Raw genomic sequence first — 21487 nt, 5'->3', positions numbered from 1 at the left:
GAATTCAGGTGAAAACAGCAAATTTAAATACTCCCCTTGATTTTTTTAGCTGTTTTTCACAGATGATCTTTATGCATTGATTGTGGATCAAAGCAATTTATATGCACGACAATTTATCGCCGCCAACCCAGATTCAAACCTTGCCAGACCATTCGCATGGAAACCCATTACGGTTTCCAAATTTAAAGTTTTTTTGGGCCTAACCCTCAACATGGACATTAATAAAAAAAATCGGTTGTATTGGTCCACAGACCCGCTTGTTCACATGTCCGTGTTCTCTGCTGCCATGGCCAGGCATAGATTAGAGACGATAATGCGTTTTATGCACTTCAACGACAACACACTCAGTCGTCCTCGGGGTGACCCTGAATTTGACCGGCTGCATTGTCACTTTAACTAAACATTTGCAGATGTGTATACTCCCCATCAAAAAATCTGCATCAATGAGTCCCTCATTCAATTTTCTGGCCGCCTTGTAATCAAACAGTATATCCCCAGCAAGCGTGCCAGATATGGGGTCAAGTGTATAAGACCTGTGAGAGGGCAACAGGCTATACATGTAAGTTTCGGATTTATGAAGAAAAAGATAGTCACGTGGAGCCCCCCCAGATGCCCAGACTACATGGGGAGCAGTGGCAAGATAGTTCTGGACTTGGTGTCATCCTTTTTCCATATGGGGTACCACTTATACGTGGACAATTTTTATTCAAGCGTGCCACTATTTAGACATTTGTTCAATCTGGGAATTTGCGCATGTGGCACTGTGCGACCTAATCGCCAAGGCTTCCCCCAACGGCTTGTAAATACCCGTCTTAGAAAGGGGGAAAAAGCCTGCTTGAGAAACAAAGAATTGCTCGCAGTGAAGTGGAAGGACAAACAAGATGTTTACCTCCTGTCTTCCATTCACGCAGATACGACCATCAAAATTGCCACGGCAGCTGGTGTTGTTGAGAAGCCCCTCTGTGTCCACGATTATAACCTTAACATGGGAGGGGTGGACTTCAACGACCAGATGATGAAGCTGTTCTTAGTTTCCCGAAAAGCCAGACGCTGGTACAAAAAAAGTGTCTGTTTATTTCAGTTTGCTTTATATAACACTTTTGTTCTCTACAAAGCAACTGGACAAAGTGAATCCTACCTAAAATTCCACTTAGAGATCATCAGGTCCCTTTTGTATCCAGAAGGTGCTATGCCCCAAACCCCCATCCCAGATGGAGTTAGCCAGCTGCATAAGAGGCATTTTCCCAATGCCATTCCTGGTACCCCAACCCAAAGAAGACCCCAAAAAAGATGTTGTGTCTGTAGCAGACATGGAATTAGGCGAGACAGCCGCTTTTGTTGTCCCTCCTGTCCTGACCAACCTGGCCTCTGCGTCAAGACCTGCTTCCGCCTCTACCATACACTAGTAGAGTATTAGTATAGGGTACAGCACGGCACAGTTCAGGGCACATTTACACAGGGTCTCGAAAGATGTTAGGTAGTCAGGATACTGCATTTGGAGAGACCCTGCCATCTGTTTTAAAAATGTTTAAAGTTTGAAAAAAAAAAGTTAAAAGAAAAAAAAAAAGAATTAAAAGTACAAATCCCCCACAAAAAATAAAAAAATGTAAAAACCAAAAATAGTTATAGTTTTTTTGTTGTCATTTTTGTGATTGTTCTACTTTTACTGTTTTATTGTTTGTTTTATTGTTAACCATTTCTGTTTGCAGGAATGCTTTCAGCTGCAGCACTGACCTGTTTATTCTGACAGCAACAGGAACTTGCTCTCAGAATATACATAAATCAGTGTGGGCAGCGCTGTTGGATGAGATTTTTCATCAGCAGTTAATAAAAAGAGCATATATGCCAAAGCATGGGGGCCTGGCGTGGCCAGTGGGTGGATGGCCCGTATGCTTCGGCATATATATTTTATATTTGTTGGCACATTTTATGTGTGCCCACCATTAGAAGTGGGTGGATGAAGGGAGGTTTTCTAATGGTGGGCATACCACCACACACTTTTCCTTGCAGAGATATTTCAATTATAAAGTTGTTTTATTGAGTTAATGTTTTATTGTTAATTTAACCATTGTTGATTTCTTTGCAGGAATGTCAAACTGCAGCACTGACTTGTTTATTCTGACAGCAACAGGGTCTTGCTTTCAGAATAGACATAAGTAGGTGTGTGCAGTGCTGTCGGATGAGATTTTTCATCCGCAGTTAAAAAAAAAAAAAAAAAAAAAAAAGCATATATGCCGAAGCATGGGGGCCTGGGGTGGCCAGTGGGTGGATGGCCCCTATGCTTCGGTATATATATTCTATATTTGTTGGCACATTTCATGTCTGCCCACCATTAGAAGTGGGTGGATGCAGAGAGGTATTCTAATGGTGGGTTTAACACACACTTTTTCTGGCAGAGATTTCTTCTCTTTTTTTTCATTCAGCCCACAGGCTGCATAAAGAAAAAAAGAACATAGCATATATACCCAAGGACCAGTGACGTACTGGTACACCACTGGACTTTGAATGGTTATACCAGGGTGATGCCTGCAACTGCAGGCATCATCCTCGTATCGTTTTTTCCAGCCGGCGATGGGCTTTCATGTAAAAGCATTCCTAGTGGCTAATTAGCTGCAGGATTGCTTTTACAAGCAGCGGGAGAAAATGCCCCCCTCCCCCTCCCTGAGATGGCATTAACAGTGATAAAAAAACAAAAAATTAAAGGGACAGTGTAAAAATAATTAACTAAATCAGAAAAATAAAAGTACCCTTGCCCACCCTCGCTCGCGCGCACCTGCGGTCGTGAGCGTTGACCCTGTGCCAGTATGGAAACAGCGATTTCACCATGCATGTGAGGTATTGCCACGAACTACAGATCAAGGGCAGTAATTATAGCTCTAGGCCTCCTCTGTAAAAGCCTTTACAAGCTACCATTTTAGATTTAAAGCGTTGCCTATAGATATTACAAATGTATGCAGTTTGTCGCATGCGCAATTTTAAAGCATGTCATGTTTGGTATCTACTCATATCATACCAAATAATTGGCCAATGTATTGTGTTTTTGTGCATTAAAATAAAAAAAAGTGTATATTTTTCAAAAAAATTGCATTTGAAAAATCGCTGTGTAAGTACTATGTAAGATAAAAAATTGCAGCACCCACCATTTTAATTACTAGGGTGTCTGCTCTAAAAAAAATATATAATGTTTGGGGGTTCACTTTAATTTTCTAGCAAAAATACTGATTTTTTAAATGTGCACAAAAAGTGTCAGAAAAGGCTTGGTCTTCAGGTGGTTAGAAGAGTGAGTGATGTGTGGCATAAACTTCTAATGCTGGGCATAAAATGCCCCCACCCCCCAAAATGACCCCTTTTTGGAAAGTAGACACCCCAAACTATTTGCTGAGAGGCATGTTGAATCAATAGAAGAATTTATTCTTTTACCACAAGTTTTTGGAAAATTTAAAAAAAAAACAAATTACACAAAATTGTCATTTAAATCGTTTCTTGCTCACACATGCCATATGTATATGTGGAATTACTCCCCAAAATACATTCTGCTACTTCTCCGGAGTATGGGGGTACCACATGTGAGAGACATTTTGGCAGTCTAGCCAAGTACAGGACCCAAAAATCCAATAAGCACCTTCAGGCTTTTAAAGGGCTTTATTTCCTCATTACACTTCCTCACTACATATCACAGTTTCGGAGGCCCTGGAATGCCAGAATAGCACTAAACCCCCCCAAATGACCAATTTTTGGAAAGTAGACACCCCAAGGAATTTGATAAGAAGCATGATGCGTATTTTTCAGATCTCGTTTGTTGCCACAAGTTTTTGGAAAATGAAGAAAGAAAACAAAAACATATTTTTTCTTTTTTTATATTTTAAAACCTTGTGAGAAAAAATGAGATCTGCAAAATACTTACCATGCCTCTTTTTAAATTCCTTGGAGTGTCTACTTTCCACAAAGGGGTCATTTGAGGGGGTTTGGTGCTATCCTGGCATGTCAGGGCCTTCAAAACTGTGATAGGTAGTGAGGAAGTGAAATGAAGTTACGCACCTTCAGGCTTTCAAAGTGGTCATTGGATTTCAGGCTCCTGTATGTGGCTAGGCTCCCAAAAAGTCTCACACGTGTGGTAACCTCATACTCGGTAGAAGTAGCAGAATGTATTTTGGGGTGTAATTCCACATATACCCATGGCTTGTGCGAGAAATAAATAATTTAAATGATATTTTGTGTACAAAAAAAAAAAGTTTTTGTCATTTTCCAGAAACTTGTGGAAAAAAAAAAAAATCTTCCATGGACACAATATGCCTCTCAGCAGATAGCTTAGGGTGTCTACTTTCTGAAAAGGGGTCATTTGGGAGTGTTTGTGCTATCCTGGTATTTTAGCACCTCAAAAAATGTGATGGGCAGTCAGAAAGTAAAAGCTGTGCAAATTTCAAATTATCTATACCCTAGTTTGTAGATGCTATAATTTTCACACAAAGCAATCAATATACACTTATTGGGATTTTTTTTTACCAAAAACATGTAGCAGAATACATTTTGGCCTAAATTTATGACGAAATTTGAGATTTTTGGATATTTTTTATGACGGAAGTGAAAAAATATTTTTTTGTTTATAGCGCAAAAAATAAAAAGCGCACAGGTGCTCAAATACCACCGAAAGAAAGCTCTATTTGTGTGAAAGAAAGGACATAAATTTTGTTTGGGTGCAGCTTTGCATGACCGCGCAATTGTCAGTTAAACTGTATCTGTATAGCAAAAAATGGGATAAATTGCAGTATCTATACCGTAGTTTGTAGACACTATAACTTTCGCACAAAGCAATCAATATACACTTATTGGGATTTTTTTTACCAAAAACATGTAGCAGAATACATTTTGGCTTAAATTTATGACTAACTTTGAGTTTACTATATATTTTTTATAGCTGAAAGTAGAAAATATCGTGTTTTTTTCCAAAATTTTCATGTTTTTTTTGTTTATAGCGCAAAAAATAAAAAGCGCACAGGTGATAAAATACCACCAAAAGAAAGCTCTATTTGTGTGAAAAAAAAGGACGTAAATTTCGTTTGGGTATAGCATTGCATGACCGCGCAATTATCAGTTGAATTAGTGCAGCGCCAAACAGCAAAAAAAGGCCTGGTCATTAAGGAGGGTAAATCCTCAGGAATGCAAGTGATTAAACGAGGAAAAAAGTCTCACAATGTGTATCCATCTTCAGTCACATTGTATAGAGAAGTGTAGAAGAGGATGAAAAAGAGAGCGCACAAACCTTGCGCATTACCTCAATAAATAGTGACTAATTTTATTTAATTTAAGAAATATACTCACAAAGGTGACGGTAAAACAGGTATAAGTAAACCATATCCACACAGGGTTACAGGTAAATCCAAAGGGGGGGATAAAAACGAACGCGTTTCAAAGGGTGCTCCCTTCTTCCTCAGAGCTAGGTTGGACAGATAGAAACTTCAGTATGGCAGAGTTCCCATAGCAAGGAGACATTCAGCCACTGAGTGTCAGTATTACAGCAGTTCAGCCTGGATCTTTGGTGACATTGTATAGAGATGCAGATCTATGCCAGTCATGATGTACTGTGGCCCACCGGAAAATAAATCTTCTATCTACCAATAAGATCTGATCCTGACAACTGGTCGTCCGTGAATGATGGCGTGGGGGGGTGACTGCTAAATAAAAACAAAGAGGAAGGGTCTCCCGGGTGACATCATTGACCAGATAGAAACATTACCATATTTGCTCAATGACATCACAGGGATTCCCTGCCAGCAAATAGTGCTGGATGACGTCACTGGTTGCTAAGGATGTGGCAGGTGCAAGCACATTCTGCTTCCTTGAAGCAAGTTGTGATATACAGGTGAAACTCAAAAAATTTGAATATCGTGCAAAAGTTCATTTATTTCAGTAATGCAACTTAAAAGGTGAAACTAATATATGAGATAGACTCATTACATGCAAAGCAAGATAGTTCAAGCCGTGATTTGTCATAATTGTGATGATTATGGCTTACAGCTCATGAAAACTCCAAATCCACAATCTCAGAAAATTAGAATAATACATGCAATCAATAAAACAAGGATTGTACATAGAACAATATCGGACCTCTGAAAAGTATAAGCATGCATATGTACTCAGTACTTGGTTTGGGCCCCTCTTGCAGCAATTACTGCCTCAATGCGGCATGGCATGGAAGCTATCAGCCTGTGGCACTGCTGAGGTGTTATGGAAGACCAGGATGCTTCAATAGCGGCCTTCAGCCTTCAGCTCTTCTGCATTGTTCGGTCTCATGTCTCTCATCTTTCTCTTGGCAATGCCCCGTAGATTCTCTATGGGGTTCAGGTCAGGCGAGTTTGCTGGCCAATCAAGCACAGTAATCCCACGGTCATTGAACCAGGTGTTGGTGCTTTTGGCAGTGTGGGCAGGTGTCAAGTCCTGCTGGAAAATGAAGTCAGCATCCCCATAAAGCTCGTCTGCAGAAGGAAGCATGAAGTGCTCTATAATCTCCTGGTAAACTGCTGCGTTGACCCTGGACTTAATGAAGCACAGTGGACCAACACCAGCAGATGACATGGCTCCCCAAATCAACACAGACTCTGGAAACTTCACACTGGACTTCAAGCATCTTGCAGTGTGTGCCTCTCCATTCTTCCTCCATACTCTGGGTCCTTGGTTTCCATATGAGATGCAAAAGTTGCTCTCATCAGAAAAGAGGACTTTGGACCACTGAGAAAGAGACCAGGTCTGTTTTTCTTTAGCCCAGGTAAGACGCTTCTGACGTTGTTTGTTGTTCATGAGCGGCTTGACAAGAGGAATACAACATTTGAAGCCCATGCCCAGGATCCGTCTGTGTGTGGTGGCTCTTGATGCACTGACTCCAGCCTCAGTCCACTCCTTGTGAAAGTCCCCAACACTTTTGAATGGTCTTTTCCTGACAATCCTCTCCAGGCTGCGGTCATCCCTGCTGCTTGTGCACCTTTTTCTTCCACACTTTTCCCGTCCACATAACTTTCTATTAATGTGCTTTGATACAGCACTTTGGGAACATCCAACTTCTTTTGCAATTACCTTTTGAGGCTTTCCCTCCTTATGGAGGGTGTCAATGATGGTTTTCTGCACAACTGTCAGGTCAGCAGTCTTTCCCATGATTGTGATTCCTACTGAACCAGACTGAGAGACCATTTAAAGGCTCAGGAACCCTTTGCAGGTATTATGGCCTATATAGCTGATTAGAGTGGGACACTTTGAGCCTAGAATATTGCACCTTTTCACAATATTCTAATTTTCTGAGATTGTGGATTTGGGGTTTTCATGAGCTGTAAGCCATAATCATCACAATTATGACAAATCACAGCTTGAACTATCTTGCTTTGCATGTAATGAGTCTATCTCATATATTAGTTTCACCTTTTAAGTTGCATTACTGAAATAAACTTTTGCACGATATTCTAATTTTTCGAGTTTCACCTGTATAGAGCAAGAAAAAAAAACTACTATGTTTGATGTTTGGCTTCTGGCATTTGGATGAACATCCAAAGTTTGGTCCAAACCAGTGTTCAGATCAAATCGGGAGCTCATCCTTTTTAGGCAGTTATCCAAAATACCTACAAGAAGTCATTGTTGCTACAAGAGGCAATCCAGCTTTTGATGCCAAGGGTGTACCTTTCCGCAGTACACAGTTATATCTATTGATATTTTTGTTAAATGGCTGAAAAGCACATTTTTCTTTTGTTCTTATTCAAGAATATCTCCTTTGTCCATAAGCACTGTTTGAATAAAGATCTAATGTTTGTCCTTTTCAAATATATTTAAATAGTCAACAAATTCCATGGTTTGTACTTCATTTTTCATGCAGTGACTATTGCAAGAGAATAGAACATAACTTGTATATTACTAGTGATTGTAAATAATTGTTTTTGCTTTGTTTTTAGATTGCTGCATCATATGGGAACACAGTTTGCATTTTTGAACCTCTTGGCACAGTTAACTCTCATAAACGAAACAGTGTAAGTAATAATATTTAACATAATGACATTTATATAGTTTTTGCAAATGGTGGAGCTTAATTGTAACTCCAGTGTGAAGAACATCCACAACTTGTTTATCTGCGGCACCTTGTGTAATTTATTTTCACATGCAAACAGTACAGCAGTTTTGGAGCTCCAAGGATCCTTCTTCAGTTATAGCAAGTATAATGCAAAGATTTCACATGCATAGCTATAGAAATAATGGAATGAGTGTCAACTGTATCAATTAAAGGTTAGAGTAACAAACATATCTTCAGAATTAAAAACACGTACAGAAACACAGTTAACACCAGCTCTAGTAAGTAAAAAAAAAACAAAAAAACACCTAATATATTATCACTGTACAACCCCAAGTTAAGAGTTGCAAATCAAGATTCACACCTTTGGGCAGAAAACCCTCTGTCACCCCCTCTATGTGATCAAGGAATGTAGTCCATAATCATACATCTCAGTTAAGACACTAAGGCACAAAATGTCTAGCCAAACGGTACTCCAGCTGTGTAGCCTTGATAGAATATTTGTGTTCCGCCAACCTGTCTCATTTTTTGTGTAGTTTCACCCACCTAGTATAACTCACATGGACTTTTTATTTTGTGTATACTAAAAAATGCTTTAACAGGTAATACTATCCCCTAATACTAATCCTCTTGCCAGTATGGGGTGGTGTAAAAAAGGGTCTTTAACCATATTTGAACATTGTGAGCATGAAAGACATAGAAATGATCCAAGAAGGTAAGTGTATAATGATCTGATACTGATACAAAATAAATATGTACCTTTATCACAAACAAGATTTTCCTTCCCTAAAGATTGTAGGGAAATTTTTAAAATTCTATCTCAAAATGCTACAGTGTTTCCTAACTACATTTTATAGCTTTTGTGATAGTTGTTGGTATTGTGAGATGGGATCAATGCCTTTCTTTTTTGTTGAATCCGAGTACATAACACTACTTTGTCCTGACAGCTACCCCATGTCTCTCAGATTCCAATAGCATTAGAAGATAACCTCTAACTTTTAGCTTCTTCTGCATCTCTAATAGACATCATTACGAACAGATGCCTGCCTTTTTGTCTTACCCTGGTCTTTTGTCTACGAGGTATGGGTTTAAATATTGTAGGTGAGTGAAAGCTTGAATGTAGCAGCGTCAAATGATAAATTGAACCTTAGATCTGGTACCGTGGCATTCAGTAATTTTATGGTAATTGGATAATCTGTAACTTAAATCAGAAGTATCCTTCAAAAATCACCTACCCTTGGCTACAAGCAGAGAAATAATCTTGTGCAAATATGTTGCTAATGGAGCACACAAAAGACCCCTGCCCGCCACAGTGGGCATAGATCACAGGTGCTATAGGAACATTCTCAAATATGTTGCTGTGTATTTGTCAATCAGCCCTTCTTTAAATGGCAACATTTCAATTATTTAGGCACCTCAAAGGTAGTATTAGAAATGCATTTTTATAATGCGGTAGGTGGAAGTGCGAACTCTTGTTCCAAAGCCCCATAACTCTCAATTTTTAAGCTGAAAACCCAATAGGGCCAACTGGAGAAGGTCTCAGATGAAATAATATTCTTTATGTAATTTGTTTGTATAAACAAAATAAATAATTTTCATGATTTCGTGGTCACAGTGTTCCAGTATGATTTATGAGTATACAATGTGGGCAGAACTAAAAACGATGAGACAGGTTGCTGTAAACAAACATTTTTAAATTTTGCTATACCTGAAGAAGGATTCTTGGAGATCTGACACTGTTGTACTTTTTGCATGTGATCTGTGTTCAAACAAACACGTTTGGTTTGTGTGTGTGTATATATATTTATTTATATATAATATGTGTATGTATGTGTGTGTGTGTATATGTATATATATATATATATATATATATATATATATATATATATACTTACATTTCACTTTTTCCACCTTTTTAATATAACTTATAAACTGTACAACTCAGTTGAACAACAAACTGAAATATTTTCGGTGGAGGGAAGTAAAAATAAAAAACTAAAATAAAATGGTTGCATAAGTGTACACACCCTTAACTAATACTTTGTTGAAGCACCTTTTGATTTTTATTCCAGCACTCAGTCTTTTTGGGTCAGCATGGTACATCTTGACTTGGCAATATTTGCCCATTCTTCCTTGCAAAAACACTCCAAATCTATCAGATTGCGAGGGCATCTCCTGTGCACAGCCCTCTTCAGATCACCCCACAGATTTTCAATTGGATTTAGGTCTGGACCATTCCAAAACTTTAATCTTCTGGTGAAGCCATTCCTTTTGTTGATTTGGATGTATACTTTGGGCCGTTGTCATGCTGAAAGATGAAGTTCCTCCTCATGTTCAGCTTTCTAGCAGAAACCTGAAGGTTTTGTGCCAATATTGACTGGTATTTAGGACTGTTCATAATTCCCTCTACCCTGACTAAGGCCCCAGTTCCAGATGAAGAAAAACAGCCCCAAAGCATGATCCTGCCACCACCATGCTTCACTGTGGGTCTGGTGTTCTTTTGGTGATGTGCAGTGTTATTTTTGCGCCAAACATATCTTTTGGAATTACAGCCAAAATGTTCAACCTTGGTTTCATCAGACCAGAACACATTTTCCCACATGCATTTAGGAGACTTCAGATGTGTTTTTGCAAACTTTAGCTGGGCTTGGATGTTTTTCTTTGTAAGAAAAGGCTTCCATCTTGCCACTCTACCCATAGCCCAGACATATGAAGAATACGGGAGATTGTTGTCACATGTACCACACAGCCAGTACTTGCCAGATATTCCTGCAGCTCCTTTAATGTTGCTGTAGGCTTCTCAGCAGCCTCCCAGACCAGATTTCTTTTCGTCTTTTCAGCAATTTTGGAGGGACGTCCAGTTCTTGGTAATGTCACTGTTGTGCCATATTTTGTACACTTAATGATGACTGTCTTCACTGTGTTCCATGGTATATCTAATGCCTTGGAAATTCTTTTGTACCATTCTCCTGACTAATACCTTTGAACAATGAGATCCCTCTGATGCTTTGGAAGCTCTCTGCGGACCATGGCTTTTGCTGTAGGATGAGCCCAAGAAAATGTCAGGAAGGACCTACTAAAACAGCTGAACTTTATTTGGGGTTAATCAGAGGCACTTTAAATGATGGCAGGTGTGTACTGACTCCTATTTAACATGATTTTGAATGTGATTGCTTAATTCTGAACACAGCCACATCCCCAGTTATAAGAGGGTGTGCACACTTATGCAGTCACATTATTTTGCTTTTTTATGTTTACTCCCCCTTCCTGAAAGATTTCAGTTTGTTTTTTCAATTGACAGTTTACAGGTCACATTAAAGGTGTAAAAGTTCTGAAATTATTTATCTGTGTCTCATTTTTTTTACATCACAGAAACCTGACGTTTATAGGGGTGTGTAGACTGTGTGTGTGTGTGTATAAATGTATGTGTGTATATATCTATATATATTTATTTAATATAGTCTGTGAAATAAAGGATCAATTACCTGGTGCAGAACTGAGAGGTCTAAAGGATATGCATCCAAGAGCATGCCCAATTATTTTATTTTTTTACTTTTTTGTTTTACAGGCATTTATACAGCACGGACAGTTTACACAGCTCTTTACTGTATGTTCACCTTAGTTCCTGCCGTAAAACAGCTTACAAAAGGTCCCAGTCTCACATGCATGCATACATGCAAATACCTATTAAGACCAACTTTAGACAGGAGCCAGTTAATTTTTGTCATTTTGGATAGGGTAAGGGAGGGTTTTTTTTTTTTTTGCTATCTGTGTCCCATAGGGGAGATTTTTTTTTCTTTTCCTGGCCCATAGCTAAAACAGGAAGTGAGAACAAATCCCTTCAGAGTGAGGGACTCCTGATGTCACCTAGGTCACCAGTACTAGTCTTCTACTGAAAGAGTTCCCCTCTATTACTGTTTCAGGAATAACCCAAAATGTGGAATTTTCTTTTACTTTTGGTGATGAGGGTAAAAAAGAGAAATAGAGAGGATGAATCTCCTTAACAGGGCACAGATAGCAATAAAAACCTGGCAGGAATTTTAACCCCTCTCATCTCTAGCCAGAAATAATAAAAACAAAATTTCCTTTAGTTACACTTCGTTCACCCACCTTAGAACCTCCAAAGAGCACCCAGTATGGGAATGCCCAAGGCATAGAGAGCGACCACACTAACCCTGCATGGAGGTTTTCTCCACCCGCACACCAAGAAGGCCGCATGTTCCCCCTTAGCTGGGTGACCACAGCCTCAACATTAGTCCATTTTGTGCTTTTTTCCTTTTATTATGGAAGCACTGTATTCTTGTTTTTGAATTAATCTACTACACTAAAAGGGCTCTCCCACCTCCCTCTCTTTTCTTTTTTGGTGGAAAATCTGAGCTTTACCAGAACCCCTGCCCAGCTCCTCAGGATCCTGCTGTCCGTGATCTACCACCACACCTCAGACCTTTATATAGGAATAAAAAGATGTTTACTTTTGTGTCCAAAGTCACATGACAAGTTGCAGAAATGTGAATGGAGCCTTAATTTAATGATGTGTTCAGAGTTTTCAAAATATGTTTTTTCTTTTTCCAGCAGCTTAAATATCAGTGGCTTAGGACAGGCCAGTTTTTCCTTAGCTCGGTGACTTACAACTTGGCATGGGATCCTCAAGGTAGGCAAGTTACCTCTGAATGTCTTGACTTGCCTTGTCTTGGATGCTTATGACTGAACAAGGAGGTTGTGTGTAGTGAAAACAAGCTTTCCTGTTGATAGGCCTGCACTGCCCAGCTCATGTGACAGCTCTGCTTTTCTATTATTGATATATCCGTTCCCTGTTCTAAGCACAGCCTTCTGCTATGAAGTTAATGTTAGCTTTCATTCTGCTCTATTACTGTTATTATGCAGTACTGTTTCTTCTTGATTGTTGTTGTAGAAAGTGACACTAATGGAGCATACAGTGGGTTAAATTTCATGCTTTAATGTTTTCTATTTTTGTTGTAGTAATAGTAAAAATATGGTGCAACTGGTAGTTGATAGAACTATAAAATGTTTAATTCTGTTCGTGGGCACATCAAATAAGTTTAAATAAAATGTTATATTTTGTATTGCGATCTTATGATTTTGAAATGAAGAAATAAAATGTCAGGAATGTTTCCACTTTGTTCAACTAATCATGAATACTCTGCAGGTAACAGACTGTTGACAGCCACAGAGTACTTGAAGTTATGGGCTCCCCCATCTAGTGACATTCTAGAAGAGGAAGAGGATGACATTGACAGGAACATCATGGAGGATAAAGTTCAACCTGCCTTGAATGACTGGAACTGTATCTGGCAATGCAAGTACGTTGAGATGTGGTGCTGAGCATTCTGTTCTGCTTTTTATGATGTTTAACCACTTGCCCTCCAGCCTGTAGCAGATGTATTGCTACAGGGCAGCACAGCTGCACAAAATCACGTGTGTGTGTGTATTTGTATATATATGTATGTGTGTGATTTGCATTTCCGGGTTCGGGGGCACATATCACCCTACCCGCGCTGCTATTTGCTGCTCGGAATCTCAATCACTGGGTCCCGGCTGGCGATTACCGGCCGGAACTCAGTGATCGTCGGCAGGGCTGAGAGATCTGTGTGTAAACATCACAAATCTCTCTCTTGTCAACATGGACATGCTGCTTTGTATCTCTCTGCACAGCAGAAAGATACAAAGCAGCATGTCTCCCAAGTAAAACGGCACACAGCACACAATGTAAAACACACACACAGCACACTGTTCACTCTTTGATCGCCTCAGATGTTAATCCCTTCCTGCCCAGTGTCATTAGTACAGTTTCAGTGCTTTTTATTAGCATTGATCACTGTATTAGCATCACTGGGGATGTCAGTGGCAGTCCCCACGCAGTGTCAAAATGCCTCCTGCAGTCCCGCTATAAGTCGCTGATCGCTGCCATTACTAGTTTAAAAAAAAAAATTCCAGTATATATCATCTGTAGACGTTATAACTTTCACGTAAACCAATTAATATACACGTATTGGGATTTATTTTAGCAAAGACATGTAGCAGAATACACTTTGGCCTAAATTTATGAAGAAATTTGATTTTTAATTTTTTTTATTGGATATGCTTTATAGCCCAAAAAAAAATTGTCAAAAATATTTTTTTTTTTTTTTTCAAAATTGTCAGTCTTTTTTTGTTTATAGCGCAAAAAATAAAAAATGCAGAGAGTTTCAAATACCACAGAAACAAAAGCTCTATTTATGTTGCATGACCGCGCAATTGTCAGTTAAAGTAACGCAGCTCCATATCGCAAAAAATGGCCTGGTCAGGAAGGGGGAAGTAAATCTTCTGAAGGGCAAGTGGTTAAATGACAGAATGTCCTCTGTGACGTGACATTACATTGTATGTATTTTTCTTATATGTTTGCTAAAGTATTAAATCAACATGGATCTTAGACTGTAAAGTCTTAACTGTGTATAAATCTCTGGTGCAACCAGTTGTAGATGGCACATAATTAACTGAATGTAGTCCACTAGTGTTCAATTAGAGTCAAATAATCTCAAAGTTAAAGGGCAAGTTCACCTTTCGTAACCTGTTACACCCATATTCAGCGTGTAACATGTTACGATCTGAATGGCCCTCGCACCCCCCGATGTACGTTTTTACAGCTAGCGGGGGATCGTCTCCTCCCTGCTAGTTGTCACATTTTTTAAAAAACACGGCCATTCTGGCGGGTCCCCAATTCACAGTATTCTGTGAATGGGAAAACTATATGTTCCGACAGCCCTTGCAGCTGTCAGCTTGTAGCGCCGTGGTAGTTCATTAAGCCTTCCTGTCTATAAGCATCTGCTTGCAAGCCAGCAAATATACTTGACAGGTCGGGGGAAGACCTGCATGGCACCAGCGATTTGCTGATTGTAGAGCCTCTAAAGCATTGCACCAGCAAACAAAAATAATAATGGCACGTTTTTTACCTGCAAAAAAAGTGCATTTATTATTTTTTGTTAAAAGGTGAACTTATCCTTTAACACACCTATATTTTTTCAAGTCCCCAACGTTTGTTATAGAACAAATAGAAACTGCAGCATGAAGAATAAGGAGCATTCAAAATAAATTTGGGATTAAAACGATATTAAACTGAAAGCCAAAAATGTAATATATTGCAGCTTACCAATCATTAGATGTAGTGGCTACATTAGTTTTCCTTTCTTTAGGCTTTTTTCCCTGTTTTCTCCTGGTGATCTAGTCAGTAACACACCTCCTGTATTAGTGCCCCCACTGTGGATGAAGGAGCACAGGAGGCACCCTTGGACATCAGCCTTGTTAATCTGGAGGAGGGATGTGTTAGATGTACTAGCAGATTTAGATACACTAACGAATTGAAACCAAACTCCAGCTAATACTGTATACGTAGTTACAATGTTTTTCCTTTTTGAGATATAGGTTATTAATAAATAAATGAAAGGTGTTCATTGTAAATGCCCGTGTGTTAAATGGTTTGTTCCATTCCACTAACTGCTATATCTGCAAGAGAACTTGTTATTTGTATTAAGGTAGAAAAACATTTAGAACCACTTTAATTTATGTGCAGTGATATGTCAGATGGTTAAAGTGGAACTTCACCCAAAAGGGGAAGTTCCGCTTGTTTGTATCCTCCCCCCTCCACTACCACATTTTGGCATTTTTATGGGGAGAAGCATGTTCCTGGTTTTGACAGGTACCTGCTCCCACTTCTGGTCAGATGCGCCGCGGTGATCTGAGCTGGGAAAGTTCACCCCTCACCCCCCTTTTCTTCCGCAGTTTTGTGGGACACTTCACAGGTCCCAGAAGACTGCATGACCATTCACAAAGTGCAGCAGGAAACAGGCTGTGCAGCCGCAAGGCTTCACTTCCGGTTTCCCTTACTGAAGATGCTGGCACCTGCACCCAAAGCTGATTGAAGAATCGGCTCAGGTGAAGACATCGCTGTATCCTTGGACAGGTAAGTGTCCTTACAGTAAAAGTCAGCAGCTACAGTATTTGCAGCTGATGACTTTTAATTTTATTAGGGGGCCTAGAGCTCTGCTTTAAAGTGGTTGTAAACACAGATGATACACAGAGATGAAACCAATCCTCCTACATAAGTTATACCTGTTTATCTTCAGTCCTCTTTTCTCTACATCTACATAAAGTGCTGAATTTATAAAGCTTGTCTGAGAGTTCAGAAAAAAGGGGATGGAGAGCTAAAATTACACTCTACAGAGCTCAGTGAGGAGAGGTCTGAGAGCTGTTTGGAGGGAAGGGACACACCACCCCTTGACACAAACCACAGAAACAGAGCTGAGTGTGTTAATTTGCTGGAGCTCCTACCCCTGTCACCATTTTTCTCTTGGTGTCAGGAAAACTTTTCAGAAATGATTTGCGCTGATAGCAGAGGAACGAAGCCGCATGCAGAAATTACATTTATTGGCTTAACCACTTCCCGACCGGCTGTTGTATATAAATGGCCGGGGCGGTGGCACTGCAGGGTCGGGTGGCCATTTAGAAATGGCCTCCCCACACCCTGCTTGTGCGCGCTTCCTGGGAGCGCGCAGCACCGCGATCTGGTGCCCGCTGTGTCCTCCGGACACCGTGAAACACTGATTGTCAGACGGGACCTCTGTACGAGGTCCCGATCATGTGATCACTGATTGGCCAATCAGTGGTCACATGAAGAGTAGTAAGCAAGATGTCACTTCTGACATCATTGCTTACTATGTGTGAAATCTGTGAATGATCACAGAGGTCACATGGTACAGGGCCATTCACAACAGCCTTGTACCATGTGACAAACTTTGACAATCACAGCTCACTCAATAGTTCTCAATGGCTGCAAGAATGCAGACAGAGAGAAAGAGAAATGATTGCTTTTACATCCTATATGGGTGTAAAAGCAATCAGTGTAAAAAAAAAAAAATCTTCATTACCCCCCAAAAGTACTGCTAGGGTGACAGTATATAAAAAAAAAATAAAATAAATAATATAAAAATGTAAACAAAAATGTTTAAAAATTATAATTTTTGGTTATAAACTAATTTGTTTTTGTTTTTTTTTACTAAAAAGATAACGGAATACATTTTGGCCAAGGTTTTTGATGAAATATTATTTATTTGCTAAATTTTATAAGAAAAACACTTTTTTTCAAACTTTTTGGACTTTTTCATTTTACATAGCAAAAAAAAAAATCCCAGCGGTGAATAAATACCACCAAAATAAAGTTTTATCTGTCTAAAAAAAAATGGTAAAAAATTCATATGGGTACAGTGTTGCATGACCGCGCAATTGTCATTCAAAGTGTGATAGCGTGAAAGCTGAAAATTGCCCTGGTCAGGAAGGGGGTAAAAGTGTCCGGACTGGAAGTGGCTAATTAAGTGCACACTGTAGAGGGATATGCTTTGTTCATGGTTGATGTCTGACATTTACAACCACTTTAAGGTCACATTTATTAGCAGTTTATGGTTGTCTTTCATAAAAGCTATTGTAATATTTTCAGTTTCTTTGTTGATATCGATAATTTTGGGGGCAGTAGGAAGGCAGCATCTGTATTTAAAGAACTTTAGGCAAGTCACTAAATGCAATAAAACGAAAAAATATTTTTTTTCTGTTCAGCCAGACTTGTGATTCACATCTGTCATACTGTTTAGTCAGGTAGCAATACTCTTTCCTAATTTAGGTTTGTATCTACTGTGTTGCTTGTTAGTAGTATGGTGAATCATTGTCCAGTGAACAGATGATAAAAGAATCTGCAGCATCATATGGGAAATTACCATATGACACACTTTGGAGAAGAAAAGGCGTGTGATTAATCAAACGGACTGAACAAAATCACAAAAGTAATTCTTGTATTTTGTGTATTTATCTTCTTGCTTGGAGTTACGGAAGCAAATACAAAATTGGAGACCAAGAAATATCGTCTTAGTGCCTTAAAGGGGAGCTTTACTGTCACCCCAAACAAATATTGCAGCTGCTGACTTTTAACAAAAGGACACTTAACCTGTCCAGGGATCCAGCACGGTCCTCACCCCAGGTCGGTTCTTTGTCAGTCATTGTGTCCCCAGCACTGGCATGTTTACAAAAGGAAGTCGGTTGAGATGCTTGTGACTTCACAGCTGGCTTCCCACTGTGCATGCGCAAGCTGTGTTGTGCTTTGTGAATGGTCCCAACACCTTCTGGGACTTGTGCCAGGTCCCAGAAAACTGCAGGCAAAGAAGGGGGGGAAGGGAACCAAGCTTCCTCTCAGATAGCCTTGGCAATCTGAGTGGAAGTGGGAACGCTTATCTGTCACAACATAGGCTGCTTTCACACTGGTCCGTTTTTTTCTTCCGCTTTTGCGTTAAAAAAAAGTGAAAGAAAAATGCATGACCATGTATCCCTATGGAACTTTTTACACTGATCCATTGCGGGTCAGGCGCCTTTTTAAAAATCCTGCTTGCTGCATTTTTGGTGCAGGTTTGGTGCGGTAAAAAAGGCGCACCGAAAACACACCTCCCCATTGAAATCAATGGAAAACACAGCAAAAGTGCTTCATAAATGCACGCTCTCTGCGTTTTTGGTGTGGATTTTGAGTCATTTGTCATGTTAAGAATGCATCATAAATGAAAAAAAAGGCATCTGCGTTTTTGCCACAGATCAATGTGAAAGCATCCTAAAAATATAAGTTTCCAAAAGTGGTAGAGAACAGGGGGAGTAGGCAGAAAAGCAGAGCTTCCCCTTTTGGGTGAAGTTCTGCTTTAATATGTTTTCTTAAAAATGGACAGTGCAAACACTGTATTAATTTGATTTAATAAACGTGTTATATTGTGCATAAGCGGTACAAAACCTAAGTGTTTGACCTAATAACTGTACTTTATTATTCCCTAAAAGTAATTTCCCAGCTCACTTGTTTGCATATACGCTTTATTAAGGTATTCTTTACAAACATCAGTCATCTAAATTGTAACCAGAGGATTCATGACCTTCAGCACCAGATCAATTCTTTTTATTTATTAATCTCATTTACATACTTTGTGAAACAACACATCATGAGTATGAATATTTAATGTTTCTTTGCAAACAGGACTGCCGTGCCTGTGCTTTTGATGAAGTGGTCCCCAGATGGTGAATACTTTGCAACTGCAGGGAAGGTAAGTTATCACACCAATTAAAAAAAAAAACCCTTAGGGCAACAATTAAAAACTATCAGAGAACTGCTAATTCTGTTCATCAAACATTGTTAATCATTGCAAAGTCAAAGTTGAGGTTTTCAAAAATGTGGTTTGTCAGGAATTTCACAGGGCTTTTCAGCATGACTGTAGCTTTAAGTCACAAGAGTATCATGATGCTCATCCTCATGTGAACATGTGGGATTAGAGAATGTGGTGATTCTAAATGAGGACACACTGGCCTGCATTTTCACAGATTCAGAACCATTTTAGAATAAGACTTGTATGGCATCTAAAGCATTTGGCTTGCATGGTAGTCAGGTACAAAAGATGATTGCCCAAAAAAAAACACCTACCATTCAGAAAATAGCCCATGTCACCTGAATCAATGTAAATATGGTTTAATAGTACAGTACATGACTTGTATTCATAGACCATGTGTTTCTGTGCAGGTTACCTTCAGGTGATTGGCCATAGTTTGCACCCATTTAACACTGCCTACACTGAGATTTTTTTATTTTTCTGCTAGTGTATGTAGGTGGATTTGTTCTCTTTTGAAGATGCATTTAATTTTTTTTAAACCCTTCATTTTTTTGTGACACATCCATTACAATTTGACTGCATATTGCTTTGGGCTATCTAGCAGTTTCTGAATCAATACTCTTTGGGGTGACCGTACGCTGATGCCACTAATGTTTGCTTCAGGCACTGGGTCCTACCTTAGGTTCTTACCTTGGCACAAAGTGCAACGTGTAGTTAGCTGCAGGGTGTTATACAGGTCCAGGACATTGTCCATGTGTATGGTTCCCAGACCACTTTCAGGGTGTCAGTCCCAATAATAATCAGTGCACAGTAAATGCTTTTCCTGTAGCAGCTGGAAAAATAACACCCCAAGTGAATGTCAATTTTATGTGATATACCAGTGCTTAAAAACCACTTATGAATTTATTTCCCTTATACATTACACTCTGTCATGAAGAGGTTAAATAAAAGTGAGAACAAAAACTGTACATGAAAAGAAGATTGTAAATAGGGTACTTACCTCTCCTGCTGACCTCATCAGAAGGTTAATATTTACAATCTTCTTTCCAGGTACTACGTTTGTTATCACTTTTATTTAAGTGTCAGGGTTGCTTTTAACATTGCAGAACTTTATACATTTAAACTAATATATTATGCAGCTGGAGGCCAAAAATAATTTTCAGTGTTTCCCCCCTTGTATTTTTATAAACATTTTTCTATAGACTTTCCTGTACTTTTATTTTTTTAAAAGACATTGATGTATTTTTTTGGTACTGCATTTCAGAAGATTAAAGGTGCTATGTTTGGTTGCTTTCCTCTATCCTCTAAAGTCATGTTTCAGCAGCCATGATTATCCAGGCATATGATTCTGTGACAGATGGCATCGTTAAGAGACTTCCAGCTAGAAGGCGATTTGCTGCCTCCGCTTCAGATGGCATTTTGTTTCCATTTTCATCGTGGGTGTGACTCATTTATACTTAAGTGCTCCTGTTACATTGTGACCCAGGGAAACAACCTTTTGTTAGTTTGTCTTCACAAAGGATACATAAAGGATTTTTACACAACATAAACCCTTTAAGGCATCTAAAAACTTGGGTCCATTCTTATAAATACATGAGAAATCTGGGTTTTACGTGTGTTTTCAGTATGAATTTTTGGCTGTGCTTTCCTGATTGTGTTTGTATTACTGTTTGTGTTATATAGGCAGTGTTGTCCACCCCCATCAGGAACACAGGAGCTCACTACATTTTTACAAGTACAGCAGGTGTTTTCCTGTGCTTGCAAAGGTTTAAGTCTGATGTTACTATGCGAATATACCACAAGTAATCCTGCTGCTTGCGATTGTCCAAATCTCCAACAGCAGGATCTCTTAATAGACTTCCAGTCTGTCCTTATTGAATCGCTCCTTCTGTAGTTGAGGCAACGAGATCTCTCATTACTATCGATCAAGTGTTTGGGCCAGGGTCAGAGACACATCTCGCAGTATCTGGCTGAAGAGGGAGTGACTCTATAGGCAGCCCAGTTTAGTGATCCTGATGCTGGTAATTTGCGTCTAGTGACAGAATTACCCAGCTGACACTAGCCTTAAAGAGCCAAAATGTGGGGAAATGTGCATATAGTATAGGGATGTATTACATATTTTTTTTATTATGTTGCCCACAAGTACACTTTAAATGTTTGTAAAATAGTGTTCTTATACAAGTTGGGAAACAAAATTTATAAATGAACAGTAAAATATTTCATTTGGGCAATATTTTTAATTACTTTGCATGTCAAAATGATTTCC

The 21487-nt window shown here is 39.2% G+C and overlaps 1 protein-coding gene across 6 annotated transcripts in view; it reads left to right on the top strand.

The window, feature by feature from the left end:
• The window catches only part of DMXL2 (Dmx like 2), a 210425-nt gene that overhangs the window by 40503 nt on the left and 148435 nt on the right, over positions 1 to 21487 (top strand). For 5 of the 6 annotated variants that reach the window (XM_089690563.1, XM_089690562.1, XM_089690559.1 and 2 more), the window contains exons 3-6: positions 7932 to 8006; positions 12617 to 12695; positions 13212 to 13365; positions 19095 to 19161. In XM_089690563.1, coding sequence (XP_089546689.1) covers positions 7932 to 8006; positions 12617 to 12695; positions 13212 to 13365; positions 19095 to 19161 — 375 coding nt within the window. The remainder of the gene's footprint in view (positions 1 to 7931; positions 8007 to 12616; positions 12696 to 13211; positions 13366 to 19094; positions 19162 to 21487) is intronic. The other variant, XM_089690560.1, reaches the window with a different exon arrangement.

The sequence above is a fragment of the Staurois parvus genome, unplaced genomic scaffold (genome assembly GCF_062004578.1).
Source record: "Staurois parvus isolate SC_StPar_1 unplaced genomic scaffold, SC_StPar_1.0 ptg000533l, whole genome shotgun sequence".
Classification (NCBI taxonomy): Eukaryota; Metazoa; Chordata; class Amphibia; order Anura; family Ranidae; genus Staurois; species Staurois parvus.
Note: the sequence above shows the minus strand (reverse complement) of the source record. Positions and strands in the feature narration are given on the sequence as shown.